Source organism: Oncorhynchus masou, chromosome 8, assembly GCF_036934945.1.
Source record: "Oncorhynchus masou masou isolate Uvic2021 chromosome 8, UVic_Omas_1.1, whole genome shotgun sequence".
Lineage (NCBI taxonomy): Eukaryota > Metazoa > Chordata > Actinopteri > Salmoniformes > Salmonidae > Oncorhynchus > Oncorhynchus masou.
The window spans coordinates 1,343,641-1,370,134 of NC_088219.1; the positions used below are offsets into that span (position 1 = coordinate 1,343,641).

Genomic DNA, 26,494 nt, shown 5'->3' on the forward strand with positions numbered 1-26,494 from the left:
GCTATTTGTAACAAAACTTGGTACACATCTTCCAAACACTGTCAAGACTTTAACACATCTGAGCACATTCAGATCGACCAAACGGTGGCACTACGACGGGCACATGTTTATATACAGTGATCTGTTTGATCAGTGTGTCTAGCACATGTTTATATACAGTGATCTGTTTGATCAGGGACATGTGTCTAGCTAACCTGTATAGTACGGTTCAGTTTAGACGTGTGTTGGCTCTGTTGGACAGGAACAATCGTTAACGCAAACTCACAGGCTCATAGCGGCCATATTGTTTCTGCTAGAGTCTTGGAATGATGTGTATCTATAGATGCTATAGACCCAATCTGGTGCTGATCTGTCTAGCGGTTCTGTAGAATAATGCATTTAATAAAAGAAGTCAACGTCATTGAAAAAAAGATCCAAAATACATCAAAAGCATATTATATTGATCATGATCAGTTTGATTTTGAGTTCTGATATTTGGCAAGCGTGGTCAACAAGGCAGTGGTTCCAGTGTTTTCTGATGGTGGCACAGTGGGCTGAACCCCGGCGTTGTGGCTTGCAGCTATATTTTTGACGGTGTTATACTGTATACAAAAAGTGAATGTGATCGTACAGCACAGGTCATACTGTTAAATTATTACTCTCTGAGCAACAAGACATATACCCTCTCTCTCTCTCCTCTCTCTCTCCTCTCTCTCTCCCTCCCCCCTCTCTCTCTCTCTCCCATCTCCCCCTCTCTCTCTTTCAACCCTCCCCTCTCTCTCCCCCTCCCCTCTCCCCTATCTCTCTCTACCTCCTTCCCCTCTCCCCTCTCTCTCTCCCTCCCCTTTCTCTCTTTATCCCCACTCTCTATTTTTCTCCCTACTCTCTCTTTTTCTCCCTCCCCTCTCCCCTCTCGCTCTCTCCCTCATCCCCTCTCTTTCTCACTCCCATCTCCCCTCTCTCTCTCCCTTCTCTCTCTCTCTCTCCCTCCCCTCCCCTCTCCCCTCTCCCCTCTCCCTCTCCCTCTCCCTCTCCCCTCCCTCTCCCCTTCCCTCTCCCTCCCCCTCTCCCTCCCTCCCCCTCTCTCTCTCCTCTCCCCTCTCCCCTCTCCCTCTCTCCCCTCCCCTCTCCCCTCTCTCTCTCTCTCCTCCTCCCATCCCCTCTCCCCTCTTTCTCTCCCTCCCCTCTCTCTCCCCTCTCTCTCTCCCTCTCCCTCTCCCCCTCCCTCCCCCCCACCCCTCTCCCCCTCTCTCTCTCTCTCTCTCCCTCCCCTCTCCCCTCCCCTCTCCCTCCCTCTCCCCCCTCCCTCCCCAACCCTCTCCCCCTCTTCCCCCTCTCTCTCTCCCCTCCCCCCCCCTCACCCCCCTCTCTCCATCTCCCCCCTCCAGTGATGGCTGGGCTGACCGGTATGATGTGACAGATGGATATCAGCAAGAGGCTGCAGGGGGAATAACTATAAAGCTGAAGTCAGCCTACATCCCCTGGTTCGACGACTACTACTTGGCTCTGCAACCAGATGACAACACCAGGAACCCCTGGTTCACTGAGTTCTGGCAGCACCGGTTCCAATGTAGACTAAAGGGACACGCACAGGAGAACACCAAGTACAACCGTACCTGCAATAGTGAGTAGGCTACACAGGCAGGTGTGCTGAAACTGGTTTGGCTCTAGTTGTGTGTAGATGTGCTGAAACTGAAACTGGTTTGACTCTAGTTGTGTGTAGATGTGCTGAAACTGGTTTGGCTCTAGTTGTGTGTAGATGTGCTGAAACTGAAACTGGTTTGGCTCTAGTTATGTGTAGATGTGATGAAACTGAAAATGGTTTGACTCTAGTTGTGTGTAGATGTGCTGAAACTGAAACTAGTTTGACTCTAGTTGCGTGAAGATGTGCTGAAACTGAACCTGGTTTGACTCTAGTTACATTTACATTTAAGTCATTTAGCAGACGCTCTTATCCAGAGCGACTTACAAATTAGTTGTGTGTAGATGTGCTGAAACTGGTTTGACTCTAGTTGTGTGTAGATGTGCTGAACCTGGTTTGACTCCAGTTGTGTGTAGATGTGCTGAAACTGGTTTGACTCTAGTTGTGTGTAGATGTGCTGAAACTGGTTTGACTCTAGTTGTGTGTAGATGTGCTGAACCTGGTTTGACTCTAGTTGCGTGAAGATGTGCTGAAACTGAACCTGATTTGACTCCAGTTGTGTGTAGATGTGCTGAACCTGGTTTGACTCTAGTTGTGTGTAGATGTGCTGAAACTGGTTTGACTCTAGTTGTGTGTAGATGTGCTGAAACTGGTTTGACTCTAGTTGTGTGTAGATGTGCTGAACCTGGTTTGACTCCAGTTGTGTGTAGATGTGCTGAAACTGGTTTGACTCTAGTTGCGTGTAGATGTGCTGAAACTGAACCTGGTTTGACTCTAGTTGTGTGTAGATGTGCTGAAACTGGTTTGACTCTAGTTGTGTGTAGATGTGCTGAAACTGGTTTGACTCTAGTTGTGTGTAGATGTGCTGAAACTGGTTTGACTCTAGTTGTGTGTAGATGTGCTGAAACTGGTTTGACTCTAGTTGTGTGTAGATGTGCTGAAACTGGTTTGACTCTAGTTGTGTGTAGATGTGCTGAAACTGGTTTGACTCTAGTTGTGTGTAGATGTGCTGAAACTGAAACTGGTTTGACTCTAGTTGTGTGTAGATGTGCTGAAACTGGTTTGACTCTAGTTGTGTGTAGATGTGCTGAAACTGGTTTGACTCTAGTTGTGTGTAGATGTGCTGAAACTGGTTTGACTCTAGTTGTGTGTAGATGTGCTGAAACTGGTTTGACTCTAGTTGTGTGTAGATGTGCTGAAACTGGTTTGACTCTAGTTGTGTGTAGATGTGCTGAAACTGGTTTGACTCTAGTTGTGTGTAGATGTGCTGAAACTGGGTTTGACTCTAGTTGTGTGTAGATGTGCTGAAACTGGTTTGACTCTAGTTGTGTGTAGATGTGCTGAAACTGGTTTGACTCTAGTTGTGTGTAGATGTGCTGAAACTGGTTTGACTCTAGTTGTGTGTAGATGTGCTGAAACTGGTTTGACTCTAGTTGTGTGTAGATGTGCTGAAACTGGTTTGACTCTAGTTGTGTGTAGATGTGCTGAAACTGGTTTGACACTAGTTGTGTGTAGATGTGCTGAAACTGGTTTGACTCTAGTTGTGTGTAGATATGCTGAACCTGGTTTGACTCTAGTTGTGTGTAGATGTGCTGAAACTGGTTTGACTCTAGTTGTGTGTAGACGTGCTGAACCTGGTTTGACTCTAGTTGTGTGTAGATGTGCTGAAACTGGTTTGGCTCTAGTTGTGTGTAGATGTGCTGAAACTGAAACTGGTTTGACTCTAGTTGATGAAGTTTGCCTGTACTGTACCCCGTTCCCTCTGCAGGTAGAGAGTCTCTCCGGCAGCAGTATGCCCAGGACACTAAGATGGGTTTTGTCATCAACGCTATCTACTCCATGGCTTATGGACTACACACTATGCAGCAGACAGTCTGCCCGGGATACCAAGTGGGTGGACCTGTCAGCGTTGGCACATGATAGTGTGTACATGCCTGTGTTTTGACTCTGGTTGATGTGTTTCCGGTTACCAGGGTCTGTGTTGTGTTAACTCATCTCTCTCTTCTGTCCTGGTTACCAGGGTCTGTGTTAACACCTCTCTCTGTTCTGTCCTGGTTACCAGGGTCTGTGTTAACACCTCTCCCTGTTCTGTCCTGGTTACCAGGGTCTGTGTTGTGTTAACTCATCTCTCTGTTCTGTCCTGGTTACCAGGGTCTGTGTTAACACCTCTCTCTCTTCTGTCCTGGTTACTGTCCTGGTTCTGTCCTGGTTACCAGGGTCTGTGTTAACACCTCTCTCTGTTCTGTCCTGGTTACCAGGGTCTGTGTTGTGTTAACTCATCTCTCTGTTCTGTCCTGGTTACCAGGGTCTGTGGTAACACCTCTCTCTGCTCTGTCCTGGTTATCAGGGACCAATGATAACACCTCGCTCTGTTCTGTCCTGGTTACCAGGGTCTGTGTTAACACCTCGCTCTGTTCTGTCCTGGTTATCAGGGTCTGTGATAACACCTCTCTCTGTTCTGTCCTGGTTACCAGGGTCTGTGTTAACACCTCTCTCTGTTCTGTCCTGGTTACCAGGGTCTGTGGTAACACCTCTCACTGTTCTGTCCTGGTTACCAGGGTCTGTGATAACACCTCTCTCTGTTCTGTCCTGGTTACCAGGGTCTGTGTTAACACCTCTCTCTGTTCTGTCCTGGTTATCAGGGTCTGTGATAACACCTCGCTCTGTTCTGTCCTGGTTACCAGGGTCTGTGTTAACACCTCTCACTGTTCTGTCCTGGTTACCAGGGTCTGTGATAACACCTGTCTCTGTTCTGTCCTGGTTACCAGGGTCTGTGTTAACAGGGTCCTGGTTATCAGGGTCTGTGATAACACCTCTCTCTGTTCTGTCCTGGTTACCAGGGTCTGTGTTAACACCTGTCTCTGTTCTGTCCTGGTTACCAGGGTCTGTGTTAACACCTCTCTCTGTTCTGTCCTGGTTACCAGGGTCTGTGTTAACACCTCTCTCTGTTCTGTCCTGGTTACCAGGGTCTGTGGTAACACCTGTCTCTGCTCTGTCCTGGTTACCAGGGTCTGTGTTAACACCTGTCTCTGCTCTGTCCTGGTTACCAGGGTCTGTGTTAACACCTGTCTCTGCTCTGTCCTGGTTACCAGGGTCTGTGTTAACACCTCTCTCTGTTCTGTCCTGGTTACCAGGGTCTGTGGTAACACCTGTCTCTGTTCTGTCCTGGTTACCAGGGTCTGTGTTAACACCTGTCTCTGCTCTGTCCTGGTTACCAGGGTCTGTGTTAACACCTGTCTCTGTTCTGTCCTGGTTACCAGGGTCTGTGTTAACACCTGTCTCTGCTCTGTCCTGGTTACCAGGGTCTGTGGTAACACCTGTCTCTGCTCTTCCTGGTTACCAGGGTCTGTGTGATGCCATGCGGCCTATCGACGGTCGCAAGCTGCTGGAGTTTCTGATGAGGACCAACTTCACTGGAGTCTCTGGAGAAACTATCCATTTTGACCAGAACGGAGACTCACCGGGCAGGTGTGTGAGTGTGCGTGAGTGTGCGTGAGTGTGTGTGAGTGTGTGTGTGTGTGTGACAGACTCTTCTGTTTGACCAGCTGAGACATTTTTTAGGGGCGAAATAAATAAATAAATAAAGAATGTGGGTTTTATTGGAAGTGTTTTGATGATCTAGAGATTGTTATTATTGACCCTTGTGGAATGTGTGTGTGTTTTAGGTATGAGATCATGAACTTTAAGCGTCTGGGCGGTGATGGTGGTGTGGAGCAGTACAGTTATATCCATGTGGGGAGCTGGGACCAGGGAGGACTGAGGATGGACGACGAAGAGATGTGGGCTAACGCCTCCACCATTATACAGTCTGTCTGCTCTGAACCCTGCCAGAAGGCACAGATCAAGGTACACACACACAACACACACACACACACACACACACACACACACACACACACACACACACACACACACACACACACACCTTTGGCACATCTTCTTCTTTGGCTCAGAAGTCATCGGTGTCTGTGATCCAGAACATTAAATCCCCACCAGGTCTACTTCCTGTTTCTGAAGCACAACATCCTGTCAGCGGACTGTGATAGGCAGCGCCTCTTGCAAGTCCGATCTGCGATGGATTTTAATATTAAAGTATTTTTCGGCTGCCAACACGCAATCCACCATGTGCTCCGTGCTCTAAAAAAAACAATCCACGATGTGCTCCGTGCTCTAAAAAAAACAATCCACCATGTGCTCCGTGCTCTAAAAAAAAAACAATCCACGATGTGCTCCGTGCTCTAAAAAAAACAATCCACCATGTGCTCCGTGCTCTAAAAAAAACAATCCACGATGTGCTCCGTGCTCTAAAAAAAACAATCCACCATGTGCTCCGTGCTCTAAAAAAAACAATCCACGATGTGCTCCGTGCTCTAAAAAAAACAATCCATCATGTGCTCCGTGCTCTAAAAAACAAACCCTCTTCTGACTAGGCTTTAAAGAGAAGGTCGGGCCGAGTGCTCTGATTGGATAGAGAGAAGGTCGGGCAGACTGCTCTGATTGGATAGAGAGAAGGTCGGGCCGACTGCTCCGATTGGATAGAGAGAAGGTCGGGCCGACTGCTCTGATTGGATAGAGAGAAGGTGGATTTCTCTGTTCACTTGTTTCAACCGATCACTTCTCCCTTCGCATGTTTGGGTCTGTCTGACCGTTCAGAGTTCTGCTGCCTCCTAATCGCCTGCTACTATGACGAGTAAAATGGATATGAGCTAGTGAGCTGTCAGTGTGTATAACAAGCCGAGCGAAACGGGAAGTCTGATGCCCTTTCTGACTGAGTCAGAAAGTCACAGCAAATGTGTTTGCTAACTACAAGAGTAGACCTGGGATACACACAGAGTAGACCTAGAATACACACAGAGTAGACCTGGGATACACACAGAGTAGACCTAGAATACACACAGAGTAGACCTAGAATACACAGAGTAGACCTAGAATACACAGAATAGACCTAGAATACACACAGAGTAGACCTGGGATACACACAGAGTAGACCTGGGATACACACAGAGTAGACCTAGAATACACACAGAGTAGACCTAGAATACACACAGAGTAGACCTAGAATACACACAGAGTAGACCTAGAGTACACACAGAGTAGACCTAGATACACAACATACACACAGAGTAGACCCAGAATACACACAGAGTAGACCTTGAATATACACAGAGTAGACCTTGAATATACACAGAGTAGACCTAGAATACACAGAATAGACCTAGAATACACACAGAGTAGACCTGGGATACACACAGAGTAGACCTGGAATACACACAGAGTAGACCTAGAATACACACAGAGTAGACCTGGGATACACACAGAGTAGACCTAGAATACACACAGAGTAGACCTAGAATACACAGAGTAGACCTAGAATACACACAGAGTAGACCTAGAATACACACAGAGTAGACCTAGAATACACACAGAGTAGACCTAGAATACAAACCTAGAATACACACAGAGTAGACCTAGAATACACACAGAGTAGACCTAGAATACACACAGAGTAGACCTAGAATACACACAGACACACAGAGTAGACCTAGAATACACACAGAGTAGACCCAGAATACACACAGAGTAGACCTAGAATACACACAGAGTAGACCTAGAATACACAGAATAGACCTAGAATACACACAGAGTAGACCCAGAATACACACAGAGTAGACCTAGAATACACACAGAGTAGACCTAGAATACACACAGAGTAGACCTAGAATACACACAGAGTAGACCTAGAATACACACAGAGTAGACCTAGAATACACACAGAGTAGACCTAGAATACACACAGAGTAGACCTAGAATACACACAGAGTAGACCTAGAATACACAGAGTAGACCTAGAATACACACAGAGTAGACCTAGAATACACACAGACACACAGAGTAGACCTAGAATACACACAGAGTAGACCTAGAATACACAGAGTAGACCAAGAATACACACAGAGTAGACCAAGAATACACACAGAGTAGACCAAATACACACAGAATACACACAGACACACAGAGTAGATCTAGAATACACACAGAGTAGACCTAGAAACACACAGTGTAGACCTAGAATACGCACAGAGTAGACCTAGAATACACACAGACACACAGAGTAGACCTAGAATACACACAGACACACAGAGTAGACCCAGAATACACACAGAGTAGACCTAGAATACACACAGAGTAGACCTAGAATACACACAGAGTAGACCTAGAATACACACAGAGTAGACCTAGAATACACACAGACACACAGAGTAGACCTAGAATACACACAGACAAACAGAGTAGACCTAGAATACACACAGAGTAGACCTAGAATACACACAGAGTAGACCTAGAATACACACAGTAGACCTAGAATACACACAGAGTAGACCTAGAATACACACAGAGTAGACCTAGAATACACACAGAGTAGACGTAGAATACACACAGAGTAGACCTAGAATACACACAGACACACAGAGTAGACCCAGAATACACACTAGAAGCTTCCGGTAACACAAAACTACAGCGCTGTCAAGGTCTTCAAAACAAATCTAACATGCGTTAAGTAAGCACATAATGTCGCTGGATTCTAATCCACTCGGACAGTTCTCTATCTGTTTGATCTCTCCTCTCTACCTGTCACCAGGTGATCTGTAACACCCTGTTTGACCTCTCCTCTCTACCTGTCACCAGGTGATCTGTAACACCCTGTTTGACCTCTCCTCTCTACCTGTCACCAGGTGATCTGTAACACCCTGTTTGATCTCTCCTCTCTACCTGTCACCAGGTGATCTGTAACACCCTGTTTGACCCCTCCTCTCTACCTGTCCCCAGGTGATCTGTAACACCCTGTTTGACCTCTCCTCTCTACCTGTCACCAGGTGATCTGTAACACCCTGTTTGATCTCTCCTCTCTACCTGTCACCAGGTGATCTGTAACACCCTGTTTGACTCCTCTCTACCTGTCACCAGGTGATCCGTAACACCCTGTTTGACCTCTCCTCTCTACCTGTCCCTAGGTGATCCGTAACACCCTGTTTGACCTCTCCTCTACCTGTCCCCATGTGATCTGTAACACCCTGTTTGACCTCTCCTCTCTACCTGTAACCAGGTGATCTGTAACACCCTGTTTGATCTCTCCTCTCTACCTGTCACCAGGTGATCTGTAACACCCTGTTTGACCTCTCCTCTCTACCTGTCACCAGGTGATCCGTAACACCCTGTTTGACCTCTCCTCTCTACCTGTCCCCAGGTGATCTGTAACACCCTGTTTGACCTCTCCTCTCTACCTGTCCCCAGGTGATCTGTAACACCCTGTTTGACCTCTCCTCTCTACCTGTCACCAGGTGATCTGTAACACCCTGTTTGACCTCTCCTCTCTACCTGTCACCAGGTGATCTGTAACACCCTGTTTGACCTCTCCTCTCTACCTGTCACCAGGTGATCTGTAACACCCTGTTTGACCTCTCCTCTCTACCTGTCACCAGGTGATCTGTAACACCCTGTTTGACCTCTCCTCTCTACCTGTCCCCAGGTGATCTGTAACACCCTGTTTAATCTCTCCTCTCTACCTGTCCCCATGTGATCTGTAACACCCTGTTTGACCTCTCCTCTCTACCTGTCACCAGGTGATCAACACCCTGTTTGACCTCTCCTCTCTACCTGTCCCCAGGTGATCTGTAACACCCTGTTTAATCTCTCCTCTCTACCTGTCACCAGGTGATCTGTAACACCCTGTTTGACCTCTCCTCTCTACCTGTCACCAGGTGATCTGTAACACCCTGTTTGATCTCTCCTCTCTACCTACACCAGGTGATCTGTAACACCCTGACCTCTCCTCTCTAGTCCCCAGGTGATCTGTAACACCCTGTTTGATCACCTGTCACCATCTGTAACACCCTGTTTGATCTCTCCTACCTGTCACCAGGTGATCTGTAACACCCTGTTTGACCCCTCCTCTCTACCTGTCCCCAGGTGATCTGTAACACCCTGGTTGATCTCTCCTCTCTACCTGTCACCAGGTGATCTGTAACACCCTGTTTGACCTCTCCTCTCTACCTGTCACCATCTGTAACACCCTGTTTGATCTCTCCTCTCTACCTGTCACCAGGTGATCTGTAACACCCTGTTTGACCCCTCCTCTCTACCTGTCCCAGGTGATCTGTCACCCTGTTTGATCTCTCCTCTCTACCTGTCACCAGGTGATCTGTAACACCCTGTTTGTCCTCTCCTCTCTACCTGTCCCCAGGTGATCTGTAACACCCTGTTTGATCTCTCCTCTCTACCTGTCACCAGGTGATCTGTAACACCCTGTTTGATCTCTCCTCTCTACCTGTCACCAGGTGATCTGTAACACCCTGTTTGACCTCTCCTCTCTACCTGTCCCCAGGTGATCTGTAACACCCTGTTTGACCTCTCCTCTCTACCTGTCACCAGGTGATCTGTAACACCCTGTTTGACCTCTCCTCTCTACCTGTCACCATCTGTAACACCCTGTTTGACCTCTCCTCTCTACCTGTCCCCAGGTGATCTGTAACACCCTGTTTGACCTCTCCTCTCTACCTGTCACCAGGTGATCTGTAACACCCTGTTTGATCTCTCCTCTCTACCTGTCACCATCTGTAAAACCCTGTTTGATCTCTCCTCTCTACCTGTCCCCAGATGATCTGTAACACCCTGTTTGACCTCTCCTCTCTACCTGTCACCAGGTGATCTGTAACACCCTGTTTGATCTCTCCTCTCTACCTGTCACCAGGTGATCTGTAACACCCTGTTTGACCTCTCCTCTCTACCTGTCCCCAGGTGATCTGTAACACCCTGTTTGACCCTCCTCTCTACCTGTCACCAGGTGATCTGTAACCCCTGTTTGATCTCTCCCACCTGTCACCAGGTGATCTGTAACACCCTGTTTGACCTCTCCTCTCTACCTGTCCCCAGGTGATCTGTAACACCCTGTTTGATGACCCTCCTCTCTACCTGTCCCCAGGTGATCTGTAACACCCTGTTTGATCTCTCCTCTCTACCTGTCCCCAGGTGATCTGTAACACCCTGTTTGACCTCTCCTCTCTACCTGTCACCAGGTGATCTGTAACACCCTGTTTGACCTCTCCTCTCTACCTGTAACCAGGTGATATGTAACACACTGTTTGACCTCTCCTCTCTACCTGTCCCCAGGTGATCTGTAACACCCTGTTTGACCTCTCCTCTCTACCTGTCCCCAGGTGATCTGTAACACCCTGTTTGATCTCTCCTCTCTACCTGTCACCAGGTGATCTGTAACATCCTGTTTGACCTCTCCTCTCTACGTGTCACCAGGTGATCTGTAACACCCTGTTTGATCTCTCCTCTCTACCTGTCCCCAGGTGATCTGTAACACCCTGTTTGACCTCTCCTCTCTACGTGTCACCAGGTGATCTGTAACACCCTGTTTGATCTCTCCTCTCTACCTGTCCCCAGGTGATCTGTAACACCCTGTTTGATCTCTCCTCTCTACCTGTCCCCAGGTGATCTGTAACACCCTGTTTGACCTCTCCTCTCTACCTGTCACCAGGTGATCCGTAACACCCTGTTTGATCTCTCCTCTCTACCTGTCACCAGGTGATCTGTAACACCCTGTTTGACCTCTCCTCTCTACCTGTCCCCAGGTGATCTGTAACACCCTGTTTGACCTCTCCTCTACCTGTCACCAGGTGATCTGTAACACCCTGTTTGATCTCTCCTCTCTACCTGTCACCAGGTGATCTGTAACACCCATGTTTGACCTCTCCTCTCTACCTGTCACCATCTGTAACACCCTGTTTGATCTCTCCTCTCTACCTGTCACCAGGTGATCTGTAACACCCTGTTTGATCTCTCCTCTCTACCTGTCCCCAGGTGATCTGTAACACCCTGTTTGATCTCTCCTCTCTACCTGTCACCAGGTGATCTGTAACACCCTGTTTGACCTCTCCTCTACCTGTCCCCAGGTGATCTGTAACACCCTGTTTGACCTCTCCTCTCTACCTGTCACCATCTGTAACACCCTGTTTGATCTCTCCTCTCTACCTGTCTCCAGGTGATCTGTAACACCCTGTTTGATCTCTCCTCTCTACCTGTCCCCAGGTGATCTGTAACACCCTGTTTGACCTTCCTCTCTACCTGTCACCATCTGTAACACCCTGTTTGACCTCTCCTCTCTACCTGTCACCAGGTGATCTGTAACACCCTGTTTGACCTCTCCTCTACCTGTCCCCAGGTGATCTGTAACACCCTGTTTGACCTCTCCTCTCTACCTGTCACCATCTGTAACACCCTGTTTGACCTCTCCTCTCTACCTGTCACCAGGTGATCTGTAACACCCTGTTTGATCTCTCCTCTCTACACCATCTGTAACACCCTGTTTGACCTCTCCTCTCTACCTGTCACCAGGTGATCTGTAACATCCACCTCTCCTCTCTACCTGTCACCATCTGTAACACCCTGTTTGACCTCTCCTCTCTACCTGTCACCAGGTGATCTGTAACACCCTGTTTGACCTCTCCTCTCTACCTGTCACCATCTGTAACACCCTGTTTGACCTCTCCTCTCTACCTGTCACCAGGTGATCTGTAACACCCTGTTTGACCTCTCCTCTCTACCTGTCACCATCTGTAACACCCTGTTTGACCTTCCTCTCTACCTGTCTCCAGGTGATCTGTAACACCCTGTTTGATCTCTCCTCTCTACCTGTCCCCAGGTGATCTGTAACACCCTGTTTGACCTCTCCTCTCTACCTGTAACCAGGTGATCTGTAACACCCTGTTTGATTGTTTTGTCACCAGGTGATCTGTAACACCCTGGACCCAGCTCCTGTCTACCTGTCCCCAGGTGATCTGTAACACCCTGTTTGACCTCTCCTCTCTACCTGTCACCAGGTGATCTGTAACACCCTGTTTGATCTCTCCTCTCTACCTGTCACCAGGTGATCTGTAACACCCTGTTTGACCTCTCCTCTACCTGTCACCAGGTGATCCGTAACACCCTGTTTGACCTCTCCTCTCTACCTGTCCCTAGGTGATCCGTAACACCCTGTTTGACCTCTCCTCTACCTGTCCCCATGTGATCTGTAACACCCTGTTTGACCTCTCCTCTCTACCTGTAACCAGGTGATCTGTAACACCCTGTTTGATCTCTCCTCTCTACCTGTCACCAGGTGATCTGTAACACCCTGTTTGAATGTCACCAGGTGATCCGTAACACCCTGTTTGACCTCTCCTCTCTACCTGTCCCCAGGTGATCTGTAACACCCTGTTTGACCTTTACCTGTCCCCAGGTGATCTGTAACACCCTGTTTGACCTCTCCTTCTACCTGTCACCAGGTGATCTGTAACACCCTGTTTGACCTCTCCTCTCTACCTGTCACCAGGTGATCTGTAACACCCTGTTTGACCTCTCCTCTCTACCTGTCACCAGGTGATCTGTAACACCCTGTTTGACCTCTCCTCTCTACCTGTCACCAGGTGATCTGTAACACCCTGTTTGACCTCTCCTCTCTACCTGTCCCCAGGTGATCTGTAACACCCTGTTTAATCTCTCCTCTCTACCTGTCCCCATGTGATCTGTAACACCCTGTTTGACCTCTCCTCTCTACCTGTCAAGGTGATCTGTAACACCCTGTTTGACCTCTCCTCTCTACCTGTCCCCAGGTGATCTGTAACACCCTGTTTAATCTCTCCTCTCTACCTGTCACCAGGTGATCTGTAACACCCTGTTTGACCTCTCACCTGTCACCAGGTGATCTGTAACACCCTGTTTGATCTCTCCTCTCTACCTGTCACCAGGTGATCTGTAACACCCTGTTTGACCTCTCCTCTCTACCTGTCCCCAGGTGATCTGTAACACCCTGTTTGATCTCTCCTCTCTACCTGTCACCATCTGTAACACCCTGTTTGATCTCTCCTCTCTACCTGTCACCAGGTGATCTGTAACACCCTGTTTGACCCCTCCTCTCTACCTGTCCCCAGGTGATCTGTAACACCCTGGTTGATCTCTCCTCTCTACCTGTCACCAGGTGATCTGTAACACCCTGTTTGACCTCTCCTCTCTACCTGTCACCATCTGTAACACCCTGTTTGATCTCTCCTCTCTACCTGTCACCAGGTGAAACACCCTGTTTGACCCCTCCTGTCCCCAGGTGATCTGTAACACCCTGTTTGACATGTCACCAGGTGATCTGTAACACCCTGTTTGTCCTCTCCTCTCTAGTCCCCAGGTGATCTGTAAACCCTATCACAGGTGATCTGTAGGATAATGTCAATGGTGATCTGTAAAACCTCTCCTCTCTACCTGTCCCCAGGTGATCAAGACAAAAACACCCTGTTTGACCTCTCCTCTCTACCTGTCACCAGGTGATCTGTAACACCCTGTTTGATCTCTCCTCTCTACCTGTCACCATCTGTAACACCCTGTTTGACCTCTCCTCTCTACCTGTCCCCAGGTGATCTGTAACACCCTGTTTGACCTCTCCTCTCTACCTGTCACCAGGTGATCTGTAACACCCTGTTTGATCAATCTGTATGTCCCCAGGTGATCTGTAACACCCTGTTTGACCTCTCCTCTCTACCTGTCACCAGGTGATCTGTAACACCCTGTTTGATCTCTCCTCTCTACCTGTCACCAGGTGATCTGTAACACCCTGTTTGACCTCTCCTGTCCCCAGGTGATCTGTAACACCCTGTTTGACCCCTCCTCTCTACCTGTCACCAGGTGATCTGTAACACCCTGTTTGATCTCTCCTCTCTACCTGTCACCAGGTGATCTGTAACACCCTGTTTGACCTCTCCTCTCTACCTGTCCCCAGGTGATCTGTAACACCCTGTTTGACCCTCCTCTCTACCTGTCCCCAGGTGATCTGTAACACCCTGTTTGATCTCTCTCTCTACCTGTCCCCAGGTGATCTGTAACACCCTGTTTGACCTCTCCTCTCTACCTGTCACCAGGTGATCTGTAACACCCTGTTTGACCTCTCCTCTCTACCTGTAACCAGGTGATATGTAACACACTGTTTGACCTCTCCTCTCTACCTGTCCCCAGGTGATCTGTAACACCCTGTTTGACCTTCCTCTCTACCTGTCCCCAGGTGATCTGTAACACCCTGTTTGATCTCTCCTCTCTACCTGTCACCAGGTGATCTGTAACATCCTGTTTGACCTCTCCTCTCTACGTGTCACCAGGTGATCTGTAACACCCTGTTTGATCTCCCTCTCTACCTGTCCCCAGGTGATCTGTAACACCCTGTTTGACCTCTCCTCTCTACGTGTCACCAGGTGATCTGTAACACCCTGTTTGATCTCTCCTCTCTACCTGTCCCCAGGTGATCTGTAACACCCTGTTTGATCTCTCCTCTCTACCTGTCCCCAGGTGATCTGTAACACCCTGTTTGACCTCTCCTCTCTACCTGTCACCAGGTGATCCGTAACACCCTGTTTGATCTCTCCTCTCTACCTGTCACCAGGTGATCTGTAACACCCTGTTTGACCTCTTACCTGTCCCCATGATCTGTAACACCCTGTTTGACCTCTCCTCTCTACCTGTCACCAGGTGATCTGTAACACCCTGTTTGATCTCTCCTCTCACCTGTCACCAGGTGATCTGTAACACCTGTTTGACTCTCACCTGTCACCATCTGTAACACCCTGTTTGATCTTCCTCTTCCTGTCACCAGGTGATCTGTAACACCCTGTTTGATCTCTCCTCTCTACCTGAGGTGATCTGTAACACCCTGTTTGATCTCTCCTCTCTACCTGTCACCAGGTGATCTGTAACACCCTGTTTGACCTCTCTACCTGTCCCCAGGTGATCTGTAACACCCTGTTTGACCTCTCCTCTCTACCTGTCACCATCTGAAACCCTGTTTGATCTCTCCTCTCTACCTGTCTCCAGGTGATCTGTAACACCCTGTTTGATCTCCCTCTACCTGTCCCCAGGTGATCTGTAACACCCTGTTTGACCTCTCCTCTCTACCTGTCACCATCTGTAACACCCTGTTTGACCTCTCCTACCTGTCAAGGTGATCTGTAACACCCTGTTTGACCTCTCCTCTACCTGTCCCCAGGTGATCTGTAACTTTTGACCTCTCCTCTCTACCTGTCACCATCTGTAACACCCTGTTTGACCTCACCAGGTGATCTGTAACACCCTGTTTGATCTCTCCTCTCTACCTGTCACCATCTGTAACACCCTGTTTGACACCTGTCACCAGGTGATCTGTAACACCCTGTTTGACCTCTCCTCTCTACCTGTCACCATCTGTAACACCCTGTTTGACCTCTCCTCTCTACCTGTCACCAGGTGATCTGTAACACCCTGTTTGACCTCTCCTCTCTACCTGTCACCATCTGTAACACCCTGTTTGACCTCTCCTCTCTACCTGTCACCAGTGATCTGTAACACCCTGTTTGACCTCTCCTCTCTACCTGTCACCATCTGTAACACCCTGGACCTCTCCTCTCTACCTGTCTCCAGGTGATCTGTAACACCCTGTTTGATCCCCTCTAATCCCCAGGTGATCTGTAACACCCTGTTTGACCTCTCCTTCTACATCCCCAGGTGATCTGTAACACCCTGTTTGACCTCTCCTCTCTACCTGTCCCCAGGTGATCTGTAACACCCTGTTTGACCTCTCCTCTCTACCTGTCAGCAGGTGATCTGTAACACCCTGTTTGACCTCTCCTCTCTACCTGTCCCCAGATGATCTGTAACACCCTGTTTGACCTCTCCTCTCTACCTGTCCCCAGGTGATCTGTAACACCCTGTTTGACCTCTCCTCTCTACCTGTCACCAGGTGATCTGTAACACCCTGTTTGACCTCTCCTTTCTACCTGTCACCAGGTGATCTGTAACACCCTGTTTGATCTCTCCTCTCTACCTGTCACCAGGTGATCTGTAACACCCTGTTTGATCTCCCCTCTACCTGTCACCAGGTGATCTGTAACACCCTGTTTGACCTCTCCTCTCTACCTGTCACCAGGTGATCCGTAATGAGGTCAGCTGCTGCTGGACCTGTAAAAGACAATGAGTTTGTGTTTGATGAACATGCTACCTAACGACTTGACAGGTACACAAACACCCCCCATCTATCTATGCTAATTCTGATTCTGCTCCCACACCTCCGAAACAAGACTCAGCCAAGCTGCACTGCTACTTGACTTCACCTGGAAGCAGGAGGAAACACCGTACACCTGGCGACCGTGTCAGCATGCACTGTGGCCGGCCCACCACAGGAGTCGCTAGAGAGCGATGGGACAAGAACTTCCCTGCCAGCCAAACCCTCCCCTAACCCGGACGACACTGGACCAATTGTGCGGCCGCCCCGTGGGTCTTCCGGTCGCGGCCGGCAACGATGCAGTGCCTTAGACCACTCGGAAGGCTGTTTTAGAGAAACTTACCCCAAAACAGTAAATCACTTCCTCATCCTCGCTGTGTAGTATAGCCCCCCCCCCCCAAAAAAAAACATGAACAAACACTCCAAAAAACACCCAAATACATCCTTTTAGATACGGGAATCTCTCAGCATAGTGATGCAGGTCTTTAGATGTTGATGACATGAGTACGTGTCGAACTTTAACCGCAACGTCAGTGCAGAAGTGATACAGTCAGTCTCTCCTCAACTCTGGCACGAATGGTATTTACATCAGCCCTCTGATTACAATGAAGAGTAAATCTGTGCCGCTCTGTTCTGGGCCAGCTGCAGCTTAACTAGGTCTTTCCTTTGCAGCACTGGACCACGCGACTATAATCAAGATGAGACATATATTTTGTCCTGTTTCACACAGTGTGTATGAAATGGAAATGTTTTTGTTGTTGTTGCATACCTCAATACCTCCGAGACACCCTCAGAGAGTGAGGTCACAGTCAGGGTCAGACACTGACACCGGAGACAATCACCCACAAAACCCAACACCAAACAGGCTACCTAAATATGGTTCCCAATCAGAGACAATGACTAACACCTGCCTCTGATTGAGAACCATATCAGGCCAGACATAGAAATAGACAAACTAGACACACAACATAGAATGCCCACTCTCTCCACGATGGAGCAGCGTGTCCTCCATCGCATCGGATCAGCGATGCAGCGATCAAATGATGGAGAGGATGGACTGATGGGAGAGGAGTGGTCTCCCTACTTCCCCTCCAACCCCCCCCACCTGCAATGCTACAACCTCCTTGGTCTGCTTCATATCTATCTCCCCCTCCCCCACTCCCATTGCTCTCGTCTTCTTGCCTGTGTACTGAGGACATATATGTTCTGCATAAGATATGTGCAATACAGTGACCTCTGCACCAGTAGCTACTAAAAAATATATACTGCAAAGGTCATCATAATGTTCACATATATTCCATCCGATACACCAGCTGAGATGGGCCGTAAAACACGGAAGATGAAAATGCTCTCAACTCCTCGAAAAATGGGACAATCACACATTAGTTGCTGCAATCCGACGATTTGGGAGAGACAAAGGAACAAATGGACAGAGACGTCAATCAACTTAATAACCGGCTGTCATCAGAGTTGAGCAGGTTCCGAGTGAAACCAACAACATTATTCCTTCAGCAGAGACCTGGTGCCTCCACATTTACATTACATTTACATTTAAGTCATTTAGCAGACGCTCTTAAGTTAATTTTTACCTTTTTTTTTTATTTAACCAGGCAAGTCAGTTAAGAACACATTCTTATTTTTCAATGACGGCCTGGGAACAGTGGGTTAACTGCCTGTTCAGGGGCAGAACGACAGATTTGTACCTTGTCGGCTCGGGGGTTTGAACTCACAACCTTCCGGTTACTAGTCCAACGCTCTAACCACTAGGCTACCCTGCCGCACCCTCCTCCACGGCCTCCAGAAAACTGCTGAGCCGGAGCTTCTTACATTTCTGCATCAGCATTGTGTCGTTAGGGCTGTTGTCCTGTTTCCATTTTCTCTTTGACGGCCTTTGATTCCCCACTTCTCATAAGGACACTTTTTTTCCCTCAGACATTCTCGTTGGCAGGGACCAGAAATCCCTCAATAATGACATACACCAGGTCTCTCTTCTGCTGAAGGAATAATGTTGTTGGTTTCACTCAGAACCTGAACAACTCTGTTGACAGCCGGTTATTATGTTGATTGACGTCTCTGTTCAGTCGCCTGTTGGTGATGTAGCTTTGTCTGTCTCAATCAGTAGTTGTGGAAACAAGTTTTTTACAAATCGTCGTGTATGGATTGCATCAACTGATGTGTGATTGCCCCATTTTTCAAGGAGTTGAGTGCATTTTCATCTTCTGTGTCACGTAACCCACTTTGACTAACCACCTCTGCTTTCATCAAATCCAACAAACGGCTCTTTCAGCTTTTGGACACATTTAGTTATCTCCTCCCAATTAGCGGTGGCATTGGTCGGACCCTTAAGGAAAACGAGTCTGGCTCTCCATCCATCGGCCACATCTTGCTCTTCATCACCCACAGCGATATAAACCTTTTCTTCAAATACACCATGTTCACGGTTATCCAAAACAAAGGCGAACAACTGTAACCCATCACAAGGATATAGAGTTTGTTTTTTTATATCGCCTTAAATGGTCCCAAGACTTCATACCAACGTCTCGTGGATGCTTCAAAGTCTTTGACCGTTCATCCAACTGTTTTGAAGATGCTGATTTATGTATGTCCTTTAACAGCCTGTGTTCTGGTCGGCCTGAGATATCGTTCGTCACCGCTGTCAGAATATGTTGACTCAAAGCCAGGAAGTTCTGACCAGATGTTTTGAAACTCGAGCTGCCTTTCGCAACTCAGCGTAAGGGTAGATTGAGGGAACAGAGAGCGTCCTGCAATTGTTGAATTTCGCCTTTGAATGTTTTTATTGGTTCAACAAGAGCCCTCAAACGATCTTTCTCTCCCTGTCATGTCCTGATTATCACGAAGGAAATTATCATCTCGTATTCTCACTTCGGGCTAATACAGTTAAAGACAATCGTGTCTTTGTTAGTGAGTCAGACATTCTCTGTGTTTTCCCACCAAGCTTTATGTATATCAGACAGACTCCATATTTAATGACAGAATATTTTGTTTACCTCCCACCGTGAATGTCATATCTTTTCCATGTTCACTTCCGGAGCAGTTGTCCGGCCCTTTTCAAGTGTTTTTCTCAATTGAAGATGCCATGACATTAACTTCAAAAGTTGTATGAGATATAGTTATATCTTTCCAAGATGGCATAGCAGTTCAGACGTCTTTTGTCCTCGTTTTGTCGTGTCCCGTATATATATATATATTTACAACTTTTTTCATACATTTTTTATATATATTTTTTTTAATTTTCCATAAACTCATCTTCAAAACTCTCCTGCAACCCGCCTCACCAATTTATATTTGTAAAAAAAAGTATTATTTACCTCAAATCTGTAATCCTCCATAGAAGCAAACCAGAAGCTAACCAGAAGCTAACCAGAAGCTAACCAGAAGCTAGCCAGAAGCTAATCCAGAAGCTAGCCAGAAGCTAATCAGAAGCTAGTTAGCTTCTTTACTGGCTAATCGTTAGTATTCAGCTAACCACGGTTTGTGGTCATCAGCTATCCTTTAGCTCTAAAATCTATCGCCAGTTTGTACGGCGCGGCTCGGAACGGAACATACCGGACCTATTTTTCTCTCCATGTCCCTGGATTTCAACCGCTAACTCTGGACATTCATACCTGGATCTCGCAGCTAGCTAGCTGCTATCCGTGTGACTATCGGCTTCCGTCGATTCCGGAGCAAACATCAATTATTCCGGAGCTAGCCAGCTGAAGAGTTCCATCAATCACTCATGGGCTACAATCATCCGGACCCGTTTTACTGCCAACGCGGAGCCCCACCGGGCCTTCACAACTGGATTTCACAACCAAGATCTCAGCGATCACCGCCTCATTGCCTGCATCCGTAATGGGTCAGCGGTCAAACGACCTCCACTCATCACTGTCAAACGCTCCCTGAAATACTTCAGCGAGCAGGCCTTTCTAATCGACCTGGCCGAGGTATCCTGGAAGGATATTGATCTCATCCCGTCAGTAGAGGATGCCTGGGTATTTAAAAAAATGCCTTCCTAACCATCTTAAATAAGCATGCCCCATTCAAGAAATGTAGAACCAGGAACAGATATAGCCCTTGGTTCTCCCCAGACCTGACTGCCCTTAACCAACACAAAAACATCCTATGGCGTTCTGCATTAGCATCGAACAGCCCTCATGATTTGCAGCTGTTCAGGGAAGCTAGAAACCATTATACACAAGCAGTTAGAAAAGCCAAGGCTAGCTTTTTCAAGCAGAAATGTGCTTCCTGCAACACTAACTCAAAAAAGTTCTGGGACACTGTAAAGTCCATGGAGAATAAGAACACCTCCTCCCAGCTACCCACTGCACTGAAGATAGGAAACACTGTCACCACTGATAAATCCACCATAATTGAGAATTTCAATAAGCATTTTTCTACAGCTGGCCATGCTTTCCACCTGGCTACTCCTACCCCGGTCAACAGCACTGCACCCCCCACAGCAACTCGTCCAAGCCTTCCCCATTTCTCCTTCTCCCAAATCCAGTCAGCTGATGTTCTGAAAGAGCTGCAAAATCTGGACCCCTACAAATCAGCTGGGCTAGACAATCTGGACTCTTTCTTTCTAAAATTATCTGCCGAAATTGTTGCCACCCCTATTACTAGCCTGTTCAACCTCTCTTTCGTGTCGTCTGAGATCCCCAAAGATTGGAAAGCAGCTGCGGTCATCCCCCTCTTCAAAGCGGGGGACACTCTTGACCCAAACTGCTACAGACCTATATCTATCCTACCCTGCCTTTCTAAGGGCTTCGAAAGCCAAGTCAACAAACAGATTACCGACCATTTCGAATCTCACCATACCTTCTCTGCTATGACCCCAGCCAGCTATGCACACTCACTGGACTCTACCCACACACTCACTGGACTCTACCCACACACTCACTGGACTCTACCCACACACTCACTGGACTCTACCCGCACACTGACTGGACTCTACCCGCACACTGACTGGACTCTACCCGCACACTGACTGGACTCTACCCGCACACTGACTGGACTCTACCCGCACACTCACTGGACTCTACCCACACACTGACTGGACTCTACCCACACACTGACTGGACTCAACCGACACACTGGTCTCTACCCACACACTGACTGGACTCTACCCACACACTGACTGGACTCTACCCACACACTGACTGGACTCTACCCACACACTGACTGGACTCTACCCACCGACTGACTGGACTCTACCCACACACTGACTGGACTCTACCCACACTGACTGGACTCAACCGACACACTGGTCTCTACCCACACACTGACTGGACTCTACCCACACACTGACTGGACTCTACCCACACACTGACTGGACTCTACACACACACTGACTGGACTCTACCCACACACTGAGTGGACTCTACCCACACACTGACTGGACTCTACCCACACACTGACTGGACTCTACCCACACACTGACTAGACTCTACCCACACTGACTGGACTCTACCCACACTGACTAGACTCTACCCACACACTGACTGGACTCTACACACACACTGACTGGACTCTACCCACACACTGAGTGGACTCTACCCACACACTGACTGGACTCTACCCACACACTGACTGGACTCTACCCACACACTGACTGGACTCTACCCACACACTGACTAGACTCTACCCACACTGACTGGACTCTACCCACCGACACACTGGTCTCTACCCACACACTGACTGGACTCTACCCACACACTGACTGGACTCTACCCACACACTGACTGGACTCTACACACACACTGACTGGACTCTACCCACACACTGAGTGGACTCTACCCACACACTGACTGGACTCTACCCACACACTGACTGGACTCTACCCACACACTGACTAGACTCTACCCACACTGACTGGACTCTACCCACACTGACTAGACTCTACCCACACACTCACTGGACTCTACCCACACTGAATGGACTCTACCCACACACTCACTGGTCTCTACCCACACACTCACTGGACTCTACCCACACACTCACTGGACTCTACCCACACACTGACTGGACTCTACCCACACACTGACTGGAATCTACCCACACACTGACTGGACTCTACCCGCACACTGACTGGACTCTACCCGCACACTGACTGGACTCTACCCGCACACTGACTGGACTCTACCCACACACTGACTGGACTCTACCCACACACTGACTGGACTCTACCCACACACTGACTGGACTCTACCCACACACTCACTGGACTCTACCCACACACTCACTGGACTCTACCCACACACTGACTGGACTCTACCCACACACTGACTGGACTCTACCCACACACTGACTGGACTCTACCCACACACTGACTGGACTCTACCCGCACACTGACTGGACTCTACCCGCACACTGACTGGACTCTACCCGCACACTGACTGGACTCTACCCGCACACTGACTGGACTCTACCCGCACACTGACTGGACTCTACCCACACACTGACTGGACTCTACCCGCACACTGACTGGACTCTACCCGCACACTGACTGGACTCTACCCGCACACTGACTGGACTCTACCCGCACACTGACTGGACTCTACCCGCACACTGACTGGACTCTACCTGCACACTGACTGGACTCTACCCACACACTCACTGGACTCTACCCACACACTGACTGGACTCTACCCACACACTGACTGGACTCAACCGACACACTGGTCTCTACCCACACACTGACTGGACTCTACCCACACACTGACTGGACTCTACCCACACACTGACTGGACTCTACCCACACACTGACTGGACTCTACCCACCGACTGACTGGACTCTACCCACACACTGACTGGACTCTACCCACACTGACTGGACTCAACCGACACACTGGTCTCTACCCACACACTGACTGGACTCTACCCACACACTGACTGGACTCTACCCACACACTGACTGGACTCTACACACACACTGACTGGACTCTACCCACACACTGAGTGGACTCTACCCACACACTGACTGGACTCTACCCACACACTGACTGGACTCTACCCACACACTGACTAGACTCTACCCACACTGACTGGACTCTACCCACACTGACTAGACTCTACCCACACACTCACTGGACTCTACCCACACTGAATGGACTCTACCCACACACTCACTGGACTCTACCCACACACTGACTGGACTCTACCCACACACTCACTGGACTCTACCCACACACTGACTGGACTCTACCCACACACTGACTGGACTCTACCCACACACTGACTGGACTCTACCCGCACACTGACTGGACTCTACCCGCACACTGACTGGACTCTACCCACACACTGACTGGACTCTACCCACACACTGACTGGACTCTACCCACACACTGACTGGACTCTACCCACACACTGACTGGACTCTACCCACACACTCACTGGACTCTACCCACACACTCACGCATACGAACACTGACACTACAACACACGCATGGCGTGTAAACACAAAACACTCATGCACATGGACGCCACACACACATACACAGTTTCACACTCTTCACATACGCTGCTGTTACTCTGTTTATTACCTATCCTGACTTTTACCCCTATCTACATATTACCTGTTACCTGTTGTATTCAGCATTTCACTGTGAGGTCTACTACACCTGTTGTATTCAGCATTTCACTGTAAGGTCTACTACACCTGTTGTATTCAGCATTTCACTGTGAGGTCTACTACACCTGTTGTATTCAGCATTTCACTGTAAGGTCTACTACACCTGTTGTATTCAGCATTTCACTGTAAGGTCTACTACACCTGTTGTATTCAGCATTTCACTGTAAGGTCTACTACACCTGTTGTATTCAGCATTTCACTGTAAGGTCTACTACACCTGTTGTATTCAGCATTTCACTGTGAGGTCAACACCTGTTGTATTCAGCATTTCACTGTGAGGTCTACTACACCTGTTGTATTCAGCATTTCACTGTAAGGTCTACTACACCTGTTGTATTCAGCATTTCACTGTGAGGTCTACTACACCTGTTGTATTCAGCATTTCACTGTGAGGTCTACTACACCTGTTGTATTCAGCATTTCACTGTGAGGTCTACTACACCTGTTGTATTCAGCATTTCACTGTGAGGTCTACTACACCTGTTGTATTCAGCATTTCACTGTGAGGTCTACTACACCTGTTGTATTCAGCATTTCACTGTAAGGTCTACTACCTACACCTGTTGTATTCAGCATTTCACTGTAAGGTCTACTACACCTGTTGTATTCAGCATTTCACTGTGAGGTCTACTACACCTGTTGTATTCAGCATTTCACTGTGAGGTCTACTACACCTGTTGTATTCAGCATTTCACTGTGAGGTCTACTACACCTGTTGTATTCAGCATTTCACTGACTGTAAGGTCTACTACACCTGTTGTATTCAGCATTTCACTGTAAAGTCAACACCTGTTGTATTCGGCACACGTGACTAATAATGTTTAATTTCTCCATTGGACTCTGAAAATCTCAATGGTCAAATAGGGGGGGTTATATTTGTCCTGATTCACACATTTCTTTGTCACGTCTCTTCACCCTCAGAGAGTGGGGTCATTGCCAGGGATCAGCCACCTTGGAGCAATTTTGAGTTAAAGTGCCTTTGTCAAGGACAGATCTACACATTCACCTAGACGGCTCGGGGATTCAAACTAGCAACATTTCGGTTACTGGGTTACTACACTCTAGCTGCTAGGTTACCTTCCGCCCTGGGTCGCACACACACATATTGATGTAGCACAGATTAATCACCCGGGTTGGTCCCTCTCAGCAGTCATTCCATTAGAGATACTCAGCTGTGTTACTGTGGACTCAGCTGTGTTACTTAGCATGTGACCTATACAAGCACGAGCGCACACACGCTGCAGAATGTGCGTTGAGGGGGGGAACCTTGAGAATATTACTAACTGAGTGTGTGTGTGTGTGTGTGTGTGTGTGTGTGTGTGTGTGTGTGTGTGTGTGTGTGTGTGTGTGTGTGTGTGTGTGTGTGTGTGTGTGTGTGTGTGTGTGTGTGTGTGTGTGTGTGTGTGTGTGTGTGTGTGTTTCCAGGTTGTGAGCCTATCCCGGTGCAGTACGTACATTGGGGAGACCCTGAACCCATAGCAGCAGTGGTGTTTGCCTGTCTGGGGCTCATGGCTACCCTGTTTGTTACCTCCATATTCATCAGGTAACACCTCTTACAGACTCTCTATACATCTAATGGCATCATGTACCCTTTATATAGTGCCAGTCGAACGTATAGCGCCTACTCATTCCAGGGTTTTTCTTTATTTTTACAATGTTCTACAATGTAGAATAGTAGTGAAGACATCAAAACTATGAAACAACACATATGGAATCATGTAGTAACCAAAAAAGTGTTAAACATTTCAAAATACATTTGAGATTCTTCAAAATAGCCACCCTTTGACTTATAATTAGCCTTTATTTAACTAGGCAAGTCAGTTAAGAACATATTCTTATTTACAACGGCCTAGGAACAGTGGGTTAACTGCCTGTTCAGGGGCAGAACGACAGATTTGTTCCTTGTCAGCTCAGGGATTCGACCTAGCAGCCTTTTGGTTACTGGCCCAACGCTCTAACCACTAGACTACCTGCAACCCCTACCTGCTGCCTTGATGACAGCCTTGCACACTCTTGGTATTCTCACAACCAGCTTCACCTGGATTGCTTTTCCAACCGTCTTGAAGCAGTTCCCACATATCCTGAGCCCTTGTTGGCTGCTTTACCTTCACTCTGCGGTCCAAATCATCCCAAACCATATCAATCAATTGGGTTGAGGTCAGGTGATTGTGGAACCCAGGTCATC

General features: G+C 48.2%; 1 protein-coding gene across 1 annotated transcript in view; it reads left to right on the top strand.

Annotated features, from left to right (window-relative positions):
• Positions 1-26,494, top strand: part of grm5a (glutamate receptor, metabotropic 5a) — a 101,116-nt gene that overhangs the window by 49,817 nt on the left and 24,805 nt on the right. The window contains 8 exon segments of the mRNA XM_064971066.1: positions 1,368-1,603; positions 3,390-3,511; positions 4,965-5,089; positions 5,287-5,467; positions 16,602-16,636; positions 16,638-16,668; positions 19,024-19,132; positions 25,735-25,852. Of these exon segments, the coding sequence (XP_064827138.1) occupies positions 1,368-1,603; positions 3,390-3,511; positions 4,965-5,089; positions 5,287-5,467; positions 16,602-16,636; positions 16,638-16,668; positions 19,024-19,132; positions 25,735-25,852 (957 nt within the window).